A 21,147-nucleotide genomic window follows, 5' to 3' on the forward strand; every position below is an offset into this window, starting at 1 on the left:
TACCTATTTATCTACTTGAACTTTGACGTGCTTTCGAACTGCTAGGTTGGCAGGAGCGGGGATTGAGCAACGGGAGCTCACCCCGTTGCAGGGATTCGAACCGCCAACCTTCTGATCAGCAAGTCCTAGGCCCTGTAGTATAAACACCGACAATTTGGAAACACTGGCCTGCGAGCACTCCAATTGGAGAGCATCCTTTACCAAAGGTGTCATGGGCTTTGAAGACACTCGAACTCAGGACACAAGGGAGAAACGTGCTAAGATGAAGGCACGTTTGGCAAATCCACACCGTGATCAGCCTTGGAACCAATGTCCCCACTGTGGAAGGACATGTGGGTCCAGAATTGGCCTCCACCGTCACTTACGGACTCATTGTTAAAACCGTGTTTATGGAAGACAATCTTACTAGGCTACAAGTGATCACCAAAGAAGAAGAGATGCTGTGCTATCCCTGGACTGCAGATTCCTTCCCTGCTTGTTTATATGGTGGGTGAAATTAGGCAGTGAGATACTAAGACCCTCTTCACATCACAAAGCCACTATGATACCAAATTAGGATACATTCTGAGGTTTATAGAGTTGTAAGGGGACCCCGAGGGTCATCTAGTGCAGCCTCCTCCAATGCAGGAATCTCAACTAGATCATTCATGAGAGATAGCCATCCAACCTCTGCTTAAAACCTGGTAATTGCCTGCTTTCCTGGTAATTGCTCCTTCCTGCTTACTCGCCATCTCTACTTTAGCGGCTTCCCAGAACTATTTTTAAATTGTTCAAGTCACACCTGCAATTCTCAGCTCAGCCCAAGAGTGAGACTATTTCCTCTCTCCCAGACTGAGCATCCAATTTCCCTTTCGTCAACCTTCCCCTTCCCCCATACAGCAAATCAAAGTACAGTAACAAAAAATTAAAAGGAAGAAGAAAACAAATAAACAAATAAGAAGCTTCAAAAATAACTCAAGTAAAATACAGAATTAAATTTTGTTACAACCACAACAAAAAGAAGAGAGAGGGGGAAAACACACAGAGAGAAATAAAAATGCAAGTCAAACTTTATTTCTGTAAAACAAAATTATACTTGTCTTCTCCATACAGTGGTAATTGAGAATAGTTCCAAAGTCCCTATTTCGGCTTCTTAGTTTTTGTAATCCAAATGGTTTGAAAGTTAAGTCCCAAATATGCTGGAGTTCCAGTCCTTAAGTCTTTCCAGGCAGGTAAGCTGGTGGCACTGAAGCTGTCCAAGGATCTCTTCTGCTTTGGGGATTTCCCCCTCAAAATACCGAGAGAGTTCTCCTGCTTGCTCCACTTATATGCCTCCCAAAATCTGGGTGCTGTCTTTCTTCAACAGATTTTTTTCCACCCTCATTCAAGGTCTTCTATAATTATTTCCTCTGGAAGAGAATGAAAAAGAGAGATTGAATTAACAGCCTCTCTCAACGAATCCTGCCAAACAATACCCAAACCCAAGGGTTCAGCCACCTCAGCTTTTGTAGCTGGAGTCAGTCAGGGCTCTGCCTACTGAGGCGAAGTGAAAAAGGCCTGCAAGGCACAGCAAGAAGGCCTGGGCGATCTTTCTCAGGAGTGAACCATAAGGCTACTAAGTGAAAAGTCCCCAAGGTGTGGAGATTCTTCCTCAGGTGCTGGCCGAACACGGGACCGGTGTTGGGCCATTGCCTTCTGCAGAGGAAAGAGAAAGCTGGATGAGATGCCTTTTGTGAAACTACAAAACCCACCATTGACAGGTGCAAGGGATGCACCTGTCAAAACTAAGGATGACATGCTTTTGGATAATATTTTTAATTTAAATTTCTAATAAAAAATTAATGAAAGAAAAAGAAAATATCAACAACCAGGGCTGTAGCTAGGGGGTGGTGAGGTGGGCCCCTGCCAGGGGCACAGGCGAGGGGGGGCGTAAAATCGGCGTCAGCCATCGCTCCCTGCCCACAGCCCAGTCAAGGCGGCGAAGGGGGCGCGCTTCTGATGGCCTCAATCGCGGTGTAGCTGATAGCCGCCACAGGAAAGCTGATAGCCGCCACACACATCCATTTGTGATCCTTTTATTTCTTTAAACCAGATGGGGTACGTGTTAAGTCCTTGCAGACTTTAAATAATAAAAATAAAATTAATAAGAAGTTCCCCTCCCCTCTTCTCTCCATTTTTAATCGCGGCAGGACATTCAAATTTCATCCCTCCATCTCGATAGTCTCATTCAGATTGCAGCTCACTCTCCACATTTCCTCTGGAGGCGCCTTTAATTTGGATCCAATATCTCAAGAGGTGAAGGAGCTTTGCCTCTTGCAATGGCAGCCGTGGAGCCTGCCTCAGCCGCGCAGGGCTTGAGACCAGCAGGAGCAGGCACACAGACGTCCACAGGTGCTTTGTCCCCCGCCTGCCTCCAGGGGTTTTTAGAGGGTTTTACAACCTCAGGTAACCCCCTCCCCTCCGTCTGAGTCTGGTCCCAGAATGGGAGAGATGTTGCCATGGCAGAGACCAGAACCGGAAACCCTACAGATCTTCAATAATGATGTCCTCTGGAAGAGAACGGAAATGAGAGGCTGAATTAACAGCCTCTCTCAGGAAAGCCCTCTAAACAATACCCAAATCCAAGGGTTCAGCCACCTCAGCTTTTGTAGCTGGAGTCAGTCAGGGCCCTGCCTACTGGGGCGAAGTGAAAAAGGCCTGCAAGGCACAGCAAATAGGCCTGGGAGGTCTTTCTCAGGAATGAACCATAACGCCATAAGTGAAGAGTCCCCAAGGTGTGGAGATTCGTTTACCTTCCTTAGGTGCTGGTCAAACACGGGACCGGTGTCATTGGGCCATTGCCTTCTGCAGAGGAAAGAGAAAGCTGGATCACATGCATTTTGTGACACTACAAAACCCACCATTGACGGGTGCAAGGGAGCCCCCAAGCAGGCCCAAGCCAGGAAAGAGTGGCCTCCCTCAGGCCTGGGCCCAATCCCTTGCCCCAGAGGACCTCCATGGGCCCTGCAGCCTCCTGGGCAGAGGTGGAAGGGCAGCACCAGGGAAGAGGGCAGGACATGCCTCTGGCATCATCCTGACACCCCAAGAACCCATGCCACTGCAGAGTTGGGGGCAAAGACCACAGTCAGTGGGCAGAGGGTCTGGGGGATCCACTCCCTCCTCTTTTGTTTCCCCCAGTACTAACCTCAAGTTCCGGGAAGATCTGGGATAACTTTGTCACAGCTGCAACAAGAGAAGGACATGGGGACAGATTAGTTCGTCCCTTTGCAGCTTCCAAGATTGTTGTAATAATCTTCTCCTTGATTCCCCTGCTTCTACACTCCTCCTACAGGGGTGGCAAACCCCAGGCCTTGGGGGCCAGTCTTGGCCTACAGCCCCCCAAATGAGGCTCATACGAGAATGTGGCCCTCTAGCCTTGGGTCAGAGCCAGCAGTCTGGCTCTTTTAGTTTTATTCTTACTAGCTTCCCCTACCCCCCAAATCCTATCCTATACCCTGAGCTGCCCCCTAGCCTATTCCTGCCCTGACCTTCCCAAAATGGTGTCTGTGGGGGGGGGGGTACTTCCTCACCTGGTGTCACAGGAGGCTCCTTGTTCTGCAGCGGGGCCACTTTATTGCTCTTTTTGAGCTGCATGAAGCTTCTCAGTCTCCTGAGCCTAGAAGAGGTGATGCAGAACAGAAATACGTTTAGCCTAATAGAGAATTGCCAGCACATCCCTCCCAATTCCTTCCCTTCTTCTGCAGTTGAATGAACTGTAGGACTTCATAACAGCTGCAAAGAGGCAGCCAAGAGTATTCAGGGCTTGGAGAGAAAGGAGGTACCAGCTCCTGCCATTCCAGGACCAAGAGAGCCTGGCTACCATAGTTCAGGCCCTGATTGCTTCAAGACTGGATTACTGCCATGCACTGCATGTGGGGCTTCCCTTGTGCTTGGAAGCTGCAGTTAGTGCAGGATGCTGCAGCGTGACTGCTGACAGGAGCAAGGCCTTGTCAACATACAACACCTACATTGTTTTACCTTCTTGTAAACCGCTTCACTGACAACCTTTCAGTGTATGGCCAGTAGCTCCCATATACAAACCCCTTTAAGAGGGGACCCTGGAATCGCCACTGCGGGGGGTGTCATCACTTCAGCCCCCCCCCCTTTAGGGAAGATAGACTCAAGGATTCTGCGGGCAGTGCAGCTGTCCCATTCAGGGACCGAGCCTGCAACCTTGGCATTATCAGCACCACGTGATAATGACCCTACGGGAATCGTTCTGGGGAGAAGGAGATGGGGCAAAGAATAGGATGGGGCCCCACAAACTTACCATTCTGTCCCGCGAAGGACAAGTCCGCTGATCCTGCCTTCCTCCTGAGTCTCTAGAATTGACCGCATTGTTGCTGCTGCCTCCGCCTCTTATTAAAACAGTTCCTGCCTCTCCTAAACCAAAGCCTCTCCGAAATCTCCTCCTGCACTCCCGCCTCTCTCTCTACCTCTCCTCACTATCCCACAATGGACACCTGTAGTTGGTGGCTTTTAAGGGAGAAGCAGGAGATGTCACAAAGGAGGGCAGGTCATTGTTCCCATGGCAACCCACCCACCTGGACCCTGGGCCAAACTTGCCCCCCCCCCTCAATGTTCCTTCAGAACTTTGAAGCACCTGCTGATCTTCTCTTTAGGAGTTCATGTTTTTATATCAGATCATTCTTCATTCAGCCCCATTTCTAAAAGGGAGACAATCCCAACGTCCCTTGAAATTTCTGCTTGGTTAAAGGGTGGGCAATTTCAAAAGTCTTTATAGGGGCTTGCAACCTTGTTCTGGGTATCTCCAACCTCCTTGCAAGGAGGGGAGGGAACTCTGTTGCAACAGAAAAATAAAGATCTCCCTTGCTTTCGATGGATCTTGCCTCCATCCATTCATCTCTGACCGATCATGGACTTAGGGGAGACAGTCTCTTGGGAAGTTGGGCAGCAAAAGCCAACCCCCCTTTTTTCTATAACACTGTGGAAACATTCCTCTCTCGGCATCTGGGCTTCCAGTATCGCTTTATGAAGCAGAGGGGAAAGAACAGGCAGGGATGTTTGTGAGCCTGCCTGGTGCCTGAGGTCCATCGATATTTTTCCAATAAATGCAATCAGAGCTGCATCGGCAGTTGGTACATCCAGGAGGCTGGGGAAGAGACTTGCCACCATTGCCTTCTCTGACATTTGATTTTGCTGCTGTCAGCCTCTTCTGGTGTAAGGATATGGCCACCAGCTGTACGTCCATCTGTACCTCTTCTCTGAACTGAACCAGACTGTTTGGAGTGCAGCAAGAGCAGTACCATATACTTCCTTGTCAGCCAACTCTTCTTTTCCTAAATATTTATGTACTTAAGCCTAGATTGTGGTTTGTTTTTGCAATATTGAATTTATTCCGTGTTTGCCAAATTGTTGGTTTTTGTCCTTTTTGGAATTTACTGATGTGTTCTGTATTTTGATGTTTTGAAGACTGTGTCCAATTCTGGGCAATGCAACTTAAGAAGGATGTTGACAATCTGGAATGTGTGCAGATGAGGGCAACCAAGATGATCAAGGGGCTGGAAACCAAGCCTTATGAGGAACGGTTGAAGGAGCTGGGTATGTTTAGCCTGGAAAAGAGGAGACTGAGAGGAGATAGGATAGCCATCTTCAAATATCTCAAGGGTTGAGCTGTTGTATTTCATTTCTTATCTCATCAACCATTTTGAGATTCTTATCTCTAATAAGTTTGCCCAGTTCAATTAGCCCACAGTTTTAACAGAGAGATTCCTCAATCAGGCTTCATCTTCTAGTTCCTCATTATAAAAAATTGAAGTGAGTGGAGATAATTTTGGACTTTGCCTTAATTATATCTTTATCAAATCTGCTAGAATGCTAAAGGATGTTTTTCAAGTTTGTGGAAATACATTGCTCCTGTTGAAATGCTGTAATTGTAATATCATGGCTACTTCATAAAAATCTTTTATGAATGGAATTTCATACATAGGTTTAATCAACATTTTCTTAGTAATCCTTGGCTTTTTTCTGTCCCACACAAATTTTTTAAACGTTTTTTGCTCATTGTTCAGTGCCTTTGGTAGGACCTGTAATGGTACATTTAAAAACAAAAATAGGATTTTGGGGAGTATTATAATTTTTAACACTGACATCCTTCCCATCCATAATATTTTCAGTTTGTTTCATCAACTGAGATCTTATATAATTTTAAGTCATTCATTTATTATGATTATATTCTGATAATGTTTATAAATTTTGCATTACCCATATACCCAATATCTGATTGTATGTTTATCCATGGAATTTATAATGTTTGGTTATGTTTGTTTGCATAGAATTATTCTTATTAAAGCTAAACCATCCATATTTTGTAAAATTGATTTTATAACCTGAAGCCTTACTAGTAATCATTGGTCAAAGTTTCATAAGATTTAGTGCTATTATGTGTAACCCAGGCTACATCATCTACATATAAATTGAATTTAGACACCTTCCTACTTTAACAACTTCTAGTATTCTGGTAGTTCTTACAGCTTAACTAAGGGCTATATGGATATAGCAAATAGCAAAGGTGAGAAAGGACAATCTCATCTGGTGCTTCTATTCAAATAAGCTCTATCCAAGTTAACTCCATTTTAGTGACATGTAGGCAGATTACACTTTCCTAATAAACAGTTTCCAATAAAATGAAAACACGATAGTAAGCAAGAATAAATATGCTTTTGCCCTTTACTATAGCTTTTACTTGCTTGAGCATATCATGTTGAAACATTTATATTTATTTATTTATAAATGGAACATCTATAAGTATATTTTTTTCATTCTATGATTTTTCCAATTCCCTCCTATGTTTCATGCTTCATTGCTTGGGAGTGGGAAGAGTAAAAAAGAGGAGCTCAGAAATATATTGTGTAAAACTTTTATTATTTTTAATATAGACATATACATTATACATATTTATGAATGAAATGGTGGTCTGTTGAGAAATATACTGACAAAAGCTTTCTTCCTTTATGCTGTTAAATGAATTCAGCAGTACCATTAATTGGAATTTGTTTTCACATAATAAGGCACTTGTAAGAGTGGCGCTTTTTTTAGATACACATGTGATAGGTGGCCTAGGAATTCTTGGATTTTGATCCTCAAACCATACAAAAAAACCACTATTCACTAACACAAAATACATGCCGTTAGAATGCCTTGGTGATTAGTTGCTCTTTTGTTTATCTCCAGTTATTATTACTAGCTGTACATTTTTTAAAAAAAGTATTACCAAATCAAGATTTTAATCCGACATTTTAAGTTGGCATAATTGTACCGAGAACTAATATAACACCGTCATTATATGCCCTTTACAACAGACTTCACCCTAAATGCTTATTTGCTCATGTAGCTACATTTAGGGACATGTAAGAAAGTAGTATTTCATTCCAGATATATCATAAATGATTTTTTAAATAGCAGAACAAATATTTGTTATTTGCTGGAATATTGTATTGATTAATGGTTAAAAGAGGCAGGGCTGATTACAAGACTGAAGTTACGGGTAGCCACACTGCAGCATGGGTGCCACAGGTGCCACAGGAACCAAGAGTTTGTGGCACACCTGAGCAAGTAAATAAAGGCATTGAGTCTAGTATGGCACAGAGCAAAACCTGGGCTCCAGGCCGGTCCTTCCAGATATGTGCAGTTGCCCTCCATGAGTTGGTACACAAGGGGCAAAAATACACCAACGCATGGAACAGCACAATGGGAACGCTAGGTATGTACCATAACAGTACAAACTAGAAATGGAACTGCCTTATAATTTGGATTTGACTTAGAACACACTTTCCAAAAAGATTCGCCACTGCTGGTTTAAACCATCCAAGAAAATCAATGATTTGAGACTGCAAGACATATCCTGAACTAATGAGTTAAAGGCATCAGATCACCAGCTCGGAAATAAATGACTGGTGTATCCCAAGCATTTTTATGCATACTTTTGTGTTAGCAACTTAGAGTCCACTATTGCTCTACAGGAAAAAAGGTTCCTAGTGCTTATTATTGCATTCTTTATTTGTCATAAATAGTGTTGCCTTTATGGCAGTAGCACCTAAAGGTAGCCCTGAGAAATAGAGACATCACAGTCTGCTTTGTAGTCTACAAACAGAACCTTAGAACGTAATCCTAAACAAATGTGTGCTCAGAAGGAGTCCCACTGCACTCAGTGATGCTTACTCTCATGTAAATAAGTTTAGGATTGCAGCCATAATTGTCTTCCAAGTCCTATGAAGATGGACAAGAGGCACTTAAGAGATTGTCTCTTTAGGTCCAATGCAGAAAGAGATCTAACCATGATGGCTTCTACCAAGAGTTCGCCATGGTTCCCACTTATTAAAACGAAGCATACCAGGGCCAGTTACCTGTCAAAGCTCCCACTTGCCATGCTTAGAATCGCTTTCACAGAATTATGATTCCAGTCGATGCCCTCGGTGGTGTTGGATGGATGCTACAGCAAAGTACATAATGAAGAGAAACTTTGTCTGTGTGGGCAACCCTGTGTGGAGGACCTGTGCCACAATTTATTGCAGTGCCTGTTATATATAGACCCAAGAGACCAATTCATAAAACCCCTGTTTCTGAATGGAACTCACCTGAATAGGGTGGAAAGGGTGAAATGGCTGCTGAGCGATACTGATGACTTTGTAACTTATAAAGTAGCACTCTATGTGTTGGCAGCTAAGAAGATCAGGAGGAAAGAACTAGATAATATAACGGTCAACTGCAAAGGGGATTCGGATATTTAATTTGGCACATTTTACTAGAGAATCTTCTGCTATTCTATTTTATGCAACAAACAATCTTAGTAGTTGTGACCGTGGTTTATTTTGTATGTGTGGTGCCTGATGATTTTTATGGTTATTGCTGGTTTTCCTTTTGTTATTTTTCTAAATGATGACATTTATGGCTAGCACAATAAAAGTCTATCATGATGATGTCTTCCAAATTCATATCAAGTTGTTTTCTTGTTTTCTTTCTTGTTTCTTTCTTTCTTTCCTTCTTTCTTCCTTCCTTTGCTTCTTGTTTTCGGTTACGTACATTGGAATAAAATTAGGACACAAATACAGTTCTGTGTGTGTCCTCCTCACTTAGAAGCTGGGAGCCAGTTTTGCTATATCTATAATGATCTTTCCATTTCCCAAGTAATTTGGATACAAATTTACCAAATAATGTTAATCAAGAATACTATGTAAAAAGACAAATTAGAGTCCGAGACACCTGTAGCATAAGATAAATATTTTCTTCTAGTGCAAAGTTAATTGTTTCAATGATAAATATGCTTTTAAAATTGCTTCCGGTTTGCCAGAGTTCACAGATACGATAAATTCGATATCCTTCCTTCATGAAGCAAGCCTGCGCATAGCCTGGTGAGAATTGTTTTAAAAAAGAATGAGAGAAACATTATTTCCAAAATGACCTTCTGATTTTCAAAACTCTTACAATATTACATACTTATACTATATTGTATACTTGCACTATATTACAAACATACAAATATATGATTTTCCCCAAAGAATCCCGTAAAAGGTCTCTGTTAGATATTGCTATTAAACCTGCTTAAGTTTGTGGTGTACATTAGCCTTTAATTATTCTATGAATGTAAGAACAATCTCCAGAAACATCCCTGTAAGCAGCTCTATAGAAGTGAACAGAAGATATGTAGAAGCTCCTGGAAGATCATGGCCTCTGAGATGAATGAGCTATTTTAGACAAGCTATAAAGCCAGAGCCATTTCTCCTGCCCAGTTGACAAAATTAAACCTCAAGGTCATCATGTATGACCAAAGCAATATTGCAACCAGCTAGCATCCCCTTGGTACACAGGTATCTGGTGTGTTTACTAAACAGGCCCTGTATGTTTTATCATCATTTTATGTAAAAAAAAGGGGGTGATACATAATGCTTTGTACTAAAGTAAAACATACCTCTTCCTGAACATCAAGCTCTTCATTCTGGTTTGTTTCTGTAAATTCTATCGGTTCCTTTGACTCCTGCATTAGTGAAATCTGGACCAAAATGTTAAGAGTTGTTATGAATGTGTAGACGGGAAATGTACCACAATGCAGTTGATTAAGGGACTAAATATAAATCTCTGATATACTTTTTCGTTAGTTAATCCATATGACTATATCGCATCACAAATCCAGATGCATCGTGAATGATTTGCAAGAAAAACACAAAATACAGAAGAATTTCAGTAAAACAATACAAATATAAAATAGTGAAAGGATTCATCCAAAGAAAAAGAATAAAAAGCAATCACTGGAGCCTTCAGATGAAGTTATTAGGAGCTCTGATGTCATATCTTTTTATTCCATAAATATGACTTTGCTGACGTGGTTAAGTTTGCACAAAATCAATAATGCCAAATGCTGAATCCATTTTCATGATTTCTAAAAATATCGGTGAGCTATGGGTGAAGTCTAAGGAATTCATTTATTTAAAAAACAAACAAACCATGTTGAATCCAAGGTTTTGGAGACAGCAATAACAAACAATATTGAAGTAGCTTGCGATGACAATACTATCAATGGTATGTCCACAAGATTGTAATTGAACTGGTCCTTAGAGGCCAACTAGAAGAAAATATTACAGAATGAGGAAGGATTCCTCATAAATGTTTGCAACGTACCATCTGGAGTAGATAGATAAGTTTTATGACATTCTTATACAAAGCACACATTTATCATACAAACACTTTGCACATTTTTAGGTAAGCCAGGTATAGGTTTTAAAAATAAATAATAACTAATGTTTTCTTTGTTGAACAAGCCTAGTTCCTTGTGGATGTTGGCCTTTCCTATAAAACAAGGTTTATTTAAAGTGGCTTGGATTCAGAGGTATGAATAAAAAGACATTTGCACTCATGCAAGGTGAGAGTCCTGGCCAGACCCTTTGCTGCCCTGAAGGGTCCTCCGATTCAAAGGACAAGGTTTAGAGGGGCATTGGGGTGGGGGGCTGCAATGCAAGGAGGAGGTAAGAAAGCTTTGTTCTATGAATGGAGCTCTCTACTCACAAAAGTTAGGCTACAAGCCAGTACACATAAATGAATGAAAACAAAGTTATGTTTGCTCCCTACCTTTTCAAATATAGGATCCTGGATGTCTCTCTGCATGCTCTGATTCTGTATGTGGAGTACGGCATCATGTACGGTCAGGAAAAACATGTCCTTTTGAATGGCATCATCAAAAAAGGCACAGTGGTCCAGTGTTTTGATAATGTGCTCTGAAGAGTTGAAAACAGCAACAACAACCAAATAAAAAGCAAATCGCATACTCAGATCTACCCCAACATCACTGTGTGCAGAACCTATTCAATTTTTTTCCCTTTTTAGCAAAATTATAAGTTCACAGCCAACCTCCTTCCGCAAAAATAAATAAATAAATAACCAAGCAAACAATAAATAAATAAACACAGCCCTGTACGGTCAAAATTATAAATAATAGCTCTCATAGCATTTTCAGTTCTCCTCATCCTATATGCATCAAGCTGTTTTTACTGTATTTTATTAAACTCACACAAAAGTCACAATCAAAGACCAAAAGGAAATGTTCTTCTACAGCATATAATAATACATACGGATTAGTAAATAAGTCGGTCTTTACAGGACCCTTATACAAATCTTTCCATAGAAAAATAAGCATATACAGGACAGTCACAACTTAAATGCATTTAAGTTGTGCACATTCAGTTTTACACAACTGGCAATAAAAAAAAATTTTTTTTTAAAGGGTGGGCGCCCAGGGGAAAAACTTTGGCAATCGCACTTGCCATTGCACATAATGTGTTTTGACTATGCAATATGTCATTTTGGCTTTAGGCGCTATCCCTGGAACATAATTCCCACGCAAGCTGAGAGTTTACTGTATGGTCAAAACCCTAATCTGTATTGCAGGGTCCATCTCCTCAATGATTATTTCCCCAATGAGCTTAGTTATTAAGTTCCAAAATTCAGTTAGTATCAGGCATTTCCACCAAAGGTGCATGTATGTGCCTCTGACACTGATCCCTTTCCAACAGTCACGATAGGCTGCAGACATTGTGTGCAAGATCTGCATGGGGCTGCAGATCCCCTTGTGCGACAGTCAGTGTATCTGCTATTTGTCCCATGGTGAGTACCCTTTGGTAAATAGCAGCTTGAAGATTATTTTAATCAGGAAAACATCAGATGGGAAAGAAGTATCCCTGGTCATTTCTCACTGCCATGGTCCTGGTTGGTTTCTGCCTCTCCCCACAAACTGGTGGCTGCTAGCAATCTTTTCAGAACAACAGGCGATCCAGTCACAGGTGTCCAGACTTCATGTCTAATTTGGTTCTGAGAGCAAAAATATCCCTTTCCAAGCTAGCATTGCACCAGTCCCTAGTAGAGGCTGTCTCTTTGTTTCCCTTCTATTGGTTTATCATTAAAATGCTGTTCACTCCAACTAGGTCTGCAAAAATACTCAGTAATTACCGTATTTTTCCATGTATAAGACTAGGTTTATTCCCCTAAAAAATAATGTCAAAAATTAGGGGCCATCTTATATAGGGATAGCGCTAAGGGTGGACTGGCAGTTGGTTGTTGCCGCAAAAATAGGGCGTATTATACATGGGGGCGTCTTATAGATGGAAAAATATGGTATGCAGAATCATGAGGAAACCCAGACCTCCTTATTATATGAATCTGAATCTGCCTTATACCATGTCAATCTGTTGGTCCAACTGGTCCACTACTTACTCCAACTGTCAGAAGTACTCAGTGGTGTCAGGCAGAGAACCTTCCCAGCCTTGCCATATGAGTCCTGTTTAAACCAGTCCTTTCTACCAGGAATTGCTGTGCCAATGATGGTGCATGCAAAGCAAGCACTCTGCTATGCAGCCTCTGCACTTTGTTCGCTACTCTGAATGAACGCAGCCCATTATTAGCAAATGGATTGATATCTGCTTACCTAAATGTGATGCGATGTACACTCTCACATCAATCCTTTCAAATTCTTTGACAATCTGAAAAGAAAAAGGTTGGAGTTATCTTAAATGTATTCTCAAGGACATTTTCTGTAAGTAGCCTGTTTCTAGAACTGATGGACACCACATTTCAGCCCACAGTTAGTGTAGAACAAAATATGGCTCTCCTTAATATGACAGTGGTGTCTATTAGGACCATGCAGGCAATTAGGACTTGTTCAATTGTGTGCCCAATTCACAACTGTATGAATGGTCTTTTAAAAAGTAAACAGCAGGTGTGGGGACCATACCTCAACTGGAAAGGAGAGCTTTTCCTCCATTGCAAATTGCAGGTGGAAGGAGACAGTTACTGTGGATCAAGTTTACAGTGGGGGACAAAGAGTTTAAGCCCCTCACTCCTTCTCATAGTCACAAATTGGGGTTCAGTCCCCACACACCTGCTATTTACAATTTTTATAAAATCTACGATTGCTTTCTTTGACACCATCACCACCACTATCTGTTTCATCCCATGCAGGGATTAAGGCAGCTAAATACTCCACAGCAACAGAAAGGGCACTCAGGAGCAATTGCGCTATTAGCGCATCTCACCATTCCACAGGTCAACAGGAGCACTAACCATTTCAGCCAGAAAAACCCACATATTGCACATGAATCACAGAATGATCTAGCAATCCCATAAATTCAAATTATTATGTTCTTTAAAACTTTTTTTTTTAGTAAGGTGATAAAATATTCTTACTGTTTTCATAACTCTCACTGCTACTACATCCATGAAAGATACAGCTCCAAAGTCGAAAATCAAACTGTGAAGAGACACTTTGGGAACATTGACTTTGACGGGGAGCTCTGCATTCCAGTCCACCTGAATTTCTACTTCTCTAGTTGGAACATCAAGGTCTTCAGGATCTTCTGGGTCCTCATCAAATTCAAATGCTTCATTAGTCCTACCAGAATCACTGATGATACCATTCTGATTAAAAAAAATCATAGTATATTCAGCAAAATTCTGATTAACAAACAAAACTGTAGACTCCCCTCACCCTAATAAAATATTTTAAACCGTCTTTCAGGTTTTCTTTATATATGACCCGAATGGGCATTGGGACTCAACACTGAAGCCACAATTATTTAACTGTCATATTGTGTTTATGCGTATAGGCACACATCATACACACAATTGCATAAAAGAATTACATTTGCTATACTGCATGCCAGGGAAAAAAAGGAAAACAAATCATTGGGCTGTTTCCAACGTAAGTTAGTCTTCATTGACTTAAATTCATTGATTCCAGTGGGCCTCCTCTAAGCATGACAGAGTCAGAAACAACCTGTTGTTTACACAAACAAGCTAACATCAAATTCTGTGACCAGAAAAAAATATGGAGATATACCATAGATTCTAGCATATTAGGCGACTGGGCGTATAAGATGACCCCCCCCCAAACTGGCAGCTGCCAATTTGGGGAGCCGTCTTATACACTTCGGCAGCTTCGCTGGGCAGCAGCAGTGGGCGGCGGGCTCCGCGCCGGGAGAAAGCCGCCCAGCAAAGCTGGCTTAGCATCGCTGGGCAGCTTCCTTCCGGTGCAGAGCGGAGCCCGCTGCCCACTGCAGCCATACCCGGCGTATAAGATGACCCCCGACTTTTTAACCTCTTTTCCAGGGTTAAAAAGTCGTCTTATATGCCGGAATCTATGGTAAATGTTGAAATTCTCAGGAACTTAGATCCTTCACTGTATTCCAGTCTCCACTATGCTATGTGCACAGGTAGATGAGCACAATCCTGCCTCTATTCCATCAGTTAATGAATTGCCATTGAACATATACAGAGAGGCAAGAACAAAGCTCAGGAAAGGCATTAAAGCAGCAAAACAACAATATAAGCATAAAGTGGAGAATTGCCTAGCTGAGAAAAACACGAAGCAAGTGTGGCACAGACTGCAGCACCTAACCAACTACAAGGGCAATACGAGGAACACAGTTAAGGCTGATGATGTGAACATCTTCTTCGCCTGCTATGAGGTAGAAAGATCAAGTATCACAGCTCCTGCCTGCCATCCTATAAACTCTCAGCCACTTATTCTATATGACCATCAAGTGAAAGCGGCATTGTGGGCGGTGAATCCCAGTAAAGCTGTTGGTCCAGATGGGGTGCTGGGGATAGTGGTAAAAAACTGGGCTGATCAATTAGCAGGGGTCCTGAAAAAGATTTTTAACATCTCCCTGCAGACTGCTTGTGTACCACCATGTTTGAAAGCAGCCACCATTGTCCCAGTCCCAAATAAAACAGCAATTAACTGCCTAAATGACTACAGACCCATTGCATTAACATCTGTAGTGATGAAATGCTTTGAGAGATTGGTTCTTCAACACCTTAGGACATGTTTTCCACCGGATTTTGAAGAACACCAGTTCGCTTATAGGAGAAATAGGTCAACAGATGATGCCATAGCCACAGCTTTTCACTTTGCAGCAAGTCATCTGGAGAGACCGGGGAATTATGTCAGAATGCTGTTTATTGATTATAGCTCGGCTTTTAATACCATCCTTCCGAACATTCTTATTAAAAAGCCGATGGACCTGGACCTTTCCCCTACCATCTGTGGTTGGATAAAACACTTTCTGAGGGATTGCACGCAAATAGTGAGGATTGGGCCGGTTACATCCACCTCTCTGAAGCTCAGCACTGGCACCCCACAAGGATGCGTGCTGAGTCCCTACCTGTACTCGTTGTATACATATGACTGTATTTCATCTGATCCATCCAGATGGTATTGGACTTTCGGAGGAAGAGAGGGGAACTAGTCCCGTTGTATAACGGGGGGTGGGCTGTGTCGAGAGTCTCTTCCTTTAAATTCCTGGGAGTTTACCTTAGTAAAGACCTCACTTGGAAAATCAATACAACCCAGGTGGTTAGGAAGGCCCAACAGAGACTCCATTTCCTTAGGGTCTTGCAAAAGAACAATGTCAAACAAAAATTGAGGATTTCCTTCTACTGGTCCACAATAGAAAGTGTCCTTTCATACTGTATTACAGTGTGGTACGCTGGTTTGACAGCCACGGACAGGAAGTCCCTACAGAGGGTGGTGAATACAGCACATGATATCATGGGTTCCATGGGTTCCAGAGTTTGCTAGATGACATCGCGGGAGACCGCTGCCTCAGGAGAGCGAGGAAAATTCTTAGGGATGACTCACACCCTGGCCAGCACCTCTTTAATCTCCTACCTTCGGGCAGGAGATTTTTTTTTTTAATGATATTTATTCAAAGTTTCAAAAATACATAAATATGAAAAAAAGAACAGAAAAATACAACAGAAAAATATATCAAAAAGAAAGTACAAAAAGAAAAAATCAAGAAAAAAGAATACAAATCCCATATTGCATCTTTTCATTTGCTTGTTTCTTGGACCTCCTCACACCTCCCTTTTTGTATTCTAGCTTAATTCGTTGTTTCAGCAAATTCTTCCCCTATTTCTCAATTTTTATTTAAATAATTTATCTTAACAGTCTATCTTATTGATTAACTCAACATATCCTTTCCATCTTTTGCTATATTCTATTGTTCAATTTACATTAATTTCTTTAACCTTATCTTGCCTTAAAAATATTAAAATTCAAATTTTAAGCCATATTTCTACATAACTCCTTAAATCCTTTTTACTAAAGCCAATTGGTTCCATTCCAGCATAATCCCTAATATTTCATTAGTGTTACACTAATTCAAAAAATAGAAAGATTTTTTTCTTTTTATAGACTTTTTCTTTTTCTCTAGTTTTAATCCAACGTCCCTTCTTCCTGGTCTCGGGTTATGTCAGTCCTTTCTAACCATTGCATCCGGTCCATCAATCTGGTGATCTTATGTCCGAGGCCCTTAAGTCTCTTCTATGCCCCTTCTGCAGATTTTCTTGTTCTTGTTTGTGCTTACGCTCTTCTTTGTCTTTTGTTGGTTTCTTTCGTAGTTTCTTTCCTTTCTCCTTGGGGAGTGGGTCTCCAGGGATTTCCAGCCGGTAATAATCTCCATTTTCCTTCATCAAACTAGCCCATTCCCCGCAGTCCCACTCCCCGTCATCGTCACTGTAATCCAAAAAGTGGTTATCCAAAAGATAATTGTCAACCTGTTTCATAGTCCCACCAGAATTAAGAGCTTCCTTGACTCCAGATGCTTCCAGCCACACTCCAAGTTCAATCTTCCAAAGCAGCGGCTTTTGCTCCTGCAGGACTTTAGGTCTCACCATTTGTGTTGCTTGGGGTGCAGTCGCAACCTCTTCCGTCTTCATCTGCCCTTGGACTTGCCCTGTCGAACCAGTTTCCTGAATTGGTCTCTGTATAGTTTCTTTATCCTTGTTTCCTGTTAAATCATATTCACTGGCTACAGCAGTCATCAAGTCCAACTTTTCATTCATCAAGTTCATCTTCTCATGCAACTGCTCCAGCAATGCATTTGTCCTGCCAAGGGCAGACACTAAAACTTCCTCCCAGCACATTTCTGTTCAAGGTCAAACGACTGGTCCCACGATCTCAATCTCGCAGCTGTGAAGTCACCGAATAAACTGCAACAGCAAACTGACAGGCTCCCTCTAGGGGACACAATTTCTTTCTGTATCCATCTTTAAAAACGTATCCAACAAAGGAAAATTACTTTCGATTTTCCAATACTTTGTTTCTTTAAAATGCAGAAATGCAGAAAGCAGCGTTGAAGTTAGTTTGTTTCTCTTTTTTTTTTTTACTATCTGTCAAAGTGCTCCACTTTTAATCAATGGACGTCTCCAACGATTTCTTTCCTGACACCCCGTTCCCAGGTTTGGGACGATGGAAACTTACCGTATTTTTCGTCCCATAGGACGCTCCGTCCCATAGGACGCACCCACTTTTTGGGGGAGGAAATAAAGGAAATTTTTCCCCCTTTATTTCCCCCCCCCCAAAACCAGGTCGGGGAACAGTGGGATGGCGGCACTGCGCCTCCCCGCTGTCCCCCGAGCTTGTGGGGCTGGCCGATGTCTGCCCGGCGCAAGGGGCGCTCTGCTTCAGGGTGCCCCACACGCCGGGCGGCAGGCTGCGGACACCTGTGCGAAACACGGGGCGTCCTCCAGAGGGCGCCCCATGCTCCGCGCTGCAGGCTGCCGCCCGCAAACCTTGTGCTCCCGGGGGGAGTTCCCCCCGGGCGCGCAAGGCTTGCGGACACCTGCGCGAAGCACGGGACGTCCTCCGGAGGGCGCCCCGTGCTCCGCGCTGCAGGCTGCCACCCGCAAGCCATGCGCTCCCGGGGGGAGTTCCCCCCGGTGCGCAAGGCTTGCGGACACCTGTGCGAAGCAAGGGGCGTCCTCCGGAGGGCGCCCCGTGCTCCGTGCTGCAGGCTGCCGCCCGCAAGCCGTGCGCGCACGGGGGGATCTCCCCCCGGGCGCGCAAGGCTTGCGGACACCTGCACGAAGCACGGGGCGTCCTCCGGAGGGCGCCCCATGCTCCGCGCTGCAGGCTGCCGCCCGCAAGCCGTGCGCTCCCGGGGGGTGATCCCCCGGGTGCGCAAGGCTTGCTGACTCCTGCGCGAAGCAAGGGGCGTCCTCCGGAGGGCGCCCCGTGCTCCGTGCTGCAGGCTGCCGCCCGCAAGCCGTGCGCGCACGGGGGGATCTCCCCCCGGGCGCGCAAGGCTTGCGGACACCTGCGCGAAGCACAGGTCGTCCTCTGGAGGGCGCCCCGTGCTCTGCACTGCAGGCTGCCGCCCGCAAGCCTTGTGCTCCCGGGGGGAGATCCCCGGGTGCGCAAGGCTTGCCGACACCTGCGCGAAGCACGGGGCGTCTTCCGGAGGGCGCCCCGTGCTCCGCGCTGCAGGCTGCCGCCTGCAAGCCTTGCACGCCCGGGGGAACTCCCCCCGGGCGTGCAAGGCTTGCGGATAGCTTCCTGGAGCCTGGAGAGCGAGAGGTGTCGGTGCGCACCGACGTCTCTCGCTCTCCAGGCTTCAGCGAAAGCCTGCATTCGCCCCATAGGACGCACACACATTTCCCCTTCATTTTTGGAGGGGGAAAAATGCGTCCTATAGGGCGAAAAATATGGTATATTCCTTTACTCTCTCTCCTGCAGGCTTAAACAATCAAATTCCCCCCCCCCTTTTCTCCTGCTTCCAAGGGGGTTTTATTGGTAGTAGATGCAGGAAATTTCAATCTTTAAAACATCTTTCCAGGCTATTAGATTGCAAGGTTTTTGCTTCAGTCTGTTTACAAAAATCGGAAGGCGGACTTCCTGTTTAAACCTTCCCGCTTCAGAGCCTAATTCACAAATTTCTTAATCCAATTTTCCGTTTTTACTCACGGGTACTTTGTTTAGAGTCCAATTGTCATCAGGAAAAAGTCAGCGCTCTCCGGCGATGGCTGTGCGGCTTCCCTCCGTGAAAATAGCAATCGGTTCGCTGCACCGCGCTGCTCACCCCACTTCGCTCCGGAGCCCCAAAGAGGGGGTTTCCCTGCGAGTAGGGGAGGCGCTCTTGGTGCTCTGCCGAACCCCACGTTCCCAGGCTCCTCCGCTTGGAATTTCTAGCGGGTCCCCGCCTTCGCCGCAGCGGGAAGACCCAATTTCCACGGAGCCCGTTCCTCCGGTCGGAGGAACTCCGCCATTCGTCGATGGCGCTGACCCGGAAGTCCAGGAGATAAATAAGTATAGTCAGCCACACCAACAGGTTAAAGAACAGTTTTTATCCGTGGGCTGTTGGGCTGCTGAATGGAAAAAAATAGTGGTGCAGTTGACTTCCAACAAGCACACAGAGCGCAAACAAGACTGAGTGTATGGGGGGGGGGGCTCGTTTAATTTCACTGCACACAGGTGGTGTAGTGACAATAAAGGTTTATTTATTTATTTTTATTTATTAACCAGATTCCACTCTTGAACCAGCCAGTAAAGCTGAGGTTGCTGATCCTCTCCTTTGCCAGGGCACCACAACTCTAGGTTAGAAAAGGGACCTGCTCTTCCATTTGACCTCTATCCACAGCTCAGTTAGTTGGGTCTTGAGGATCCGGGCTACCTACATATGTGTCTAACACTGTAATCCTATGCTCACATATCTGGGAGCAGACATGCATAGACCGAGTTACCTTCTAATTTAACCTGATTGCCTGACTTGCTTGCTCCAGCTCTTGTAGCACTGTAGCAATGTTCTCTGTCTGTCTGTCCCTCTGTCTCTGTTCATTCTGCCAGAACTCCCTGCTTTTCTGCCCAAGGAAAGCGTACTGATAGATACAGTAGATGTTGTCCAGAAAATGTATTTGGTAACAGAGCCTCTCATTTTTATACCAACAGAAACCACTAGCATAGGTTATGCTAGTCGTAGAGCATCTTCCTGGTAAGATCAAATTTCTGATCCATCACCTCCCATTTAGATTTCCTGTTTCCTGTTACAAATATTAGTAATTTCTTGCTGCATTCTTGATGCATAAACAAAACAGGAAGGCAGATACAAAACCAGCGCTTATATTTCAGGCCCGTTGTTTATGTTAAACCCCTTTGAACCATGGAGTAAAGAGGGAATAATGATACTTTACTTTGGTTGCTTTCAATTTTCCCTTCTTTATTAGCTTCTGTATCTTCCTCAGAGCCTTTAGCCTCTTGTTATATACCCGCATGGCATCAAATCCCACCTGCAGAAAGCAGAATTGAACAAATATATTCTATTATTTGTGTTAATGGTAAGCTGGGGGGGGGGGGAGACACTGGCCACAATCCATTGAAATTAATGGGGTTAAGTGCATTGTCTTTAAAAAAATTCCATTGCTATCCCACATTTCTTCCATTATGGAATTCAAAGGTAAAAAGGTAAAGGTACCCCTGCCCGTACAGGCCAGTCTTGACAGACTCTAGAGTTGTGCGCTCATCTCACTCTATAGGCCGGGAGCCAGCGCTGTCCGCAGACACTTCCGGGTCACGTGTCCAGCGTGACAAGCTGCATCTGGCGAGCCAGCGCAGCACACGGAACGCCGTTTACCTTCCCGCTGGTAAGCAGTCCCTATTTATCTACTTGCACCCCGGGGGTGCTTTCGAACTGCTAGGTTGGCAGGCGCTGGGACCGAACGACGGGAGCGCACCCCACCGCGGGGATTGGAACCGCCAACCATGCGATCAGCAAGTCCTAGGCGCTGAGGTTTTACCCACAGCGCCACCCGCGTCCCTTATGGAATTCAAAGCAGTATGCATAATCG

The 21,147-nt window shown here is 43.9% G+C and overlaps 1 protein-coding gene across 1 annotated transcript in view; it reads right to left on the reverse strand.

Annotated features, from left to right (window-relative positions):
* Positions 1-1,031: 1,031 nt before the first annotated feature.
* The window catches only part of SLC26A4 (solute carrier family 26 member 4), a 39,805-nt gene continuing 19,689 nt past the window's right edge, over positions 1,032-21,147 (reverse strand). Inside the window, exons 16-22 of the mRNA XM_083575133.1 lie at positions 20,494-20,589; positions 13,708-13,938; positions 12,950-13,004; positions 11,101-11,246; positions 9,947-10,027; positions 2,772-9,386; positions 1,032-1,388 (exon numbers count right to left, since the gene is read on the reverse strand). Coding sequence (XP_083431259.1) covers positions 9,363-9,386; positions 9,947-10,027; positions 11,101-11,246; positions 12,950-13,004; positions 13,708-13,938; positions 20,494-20,589 — 633 coding nt within the window. The 3' untranslated portion in view covers positions 1,032-1,388; positions 2,772-9,362. The remainder of the gene's footprint in view (positions 1,389-2,771; positions 9,387-9,946; positions 10,028-11,100; positions 11,247-12,949; positions 13,005-13,707; positions 13,939-20,493; positions 20,590-21,147) is intronic.

Source organism: Podarcis filfolensis, assembly GCF_964270895.1.
Source record: "Podarcis filfolensis genome assembly, chromosome: 10".
In the NCBI taxonomy this organism is placed as follows: Eukaryota; Metazoa; Chordata; class Lepidosauria; order Squamata; family Lacertidae; genus Podarcis; species Podarcis filfolensis.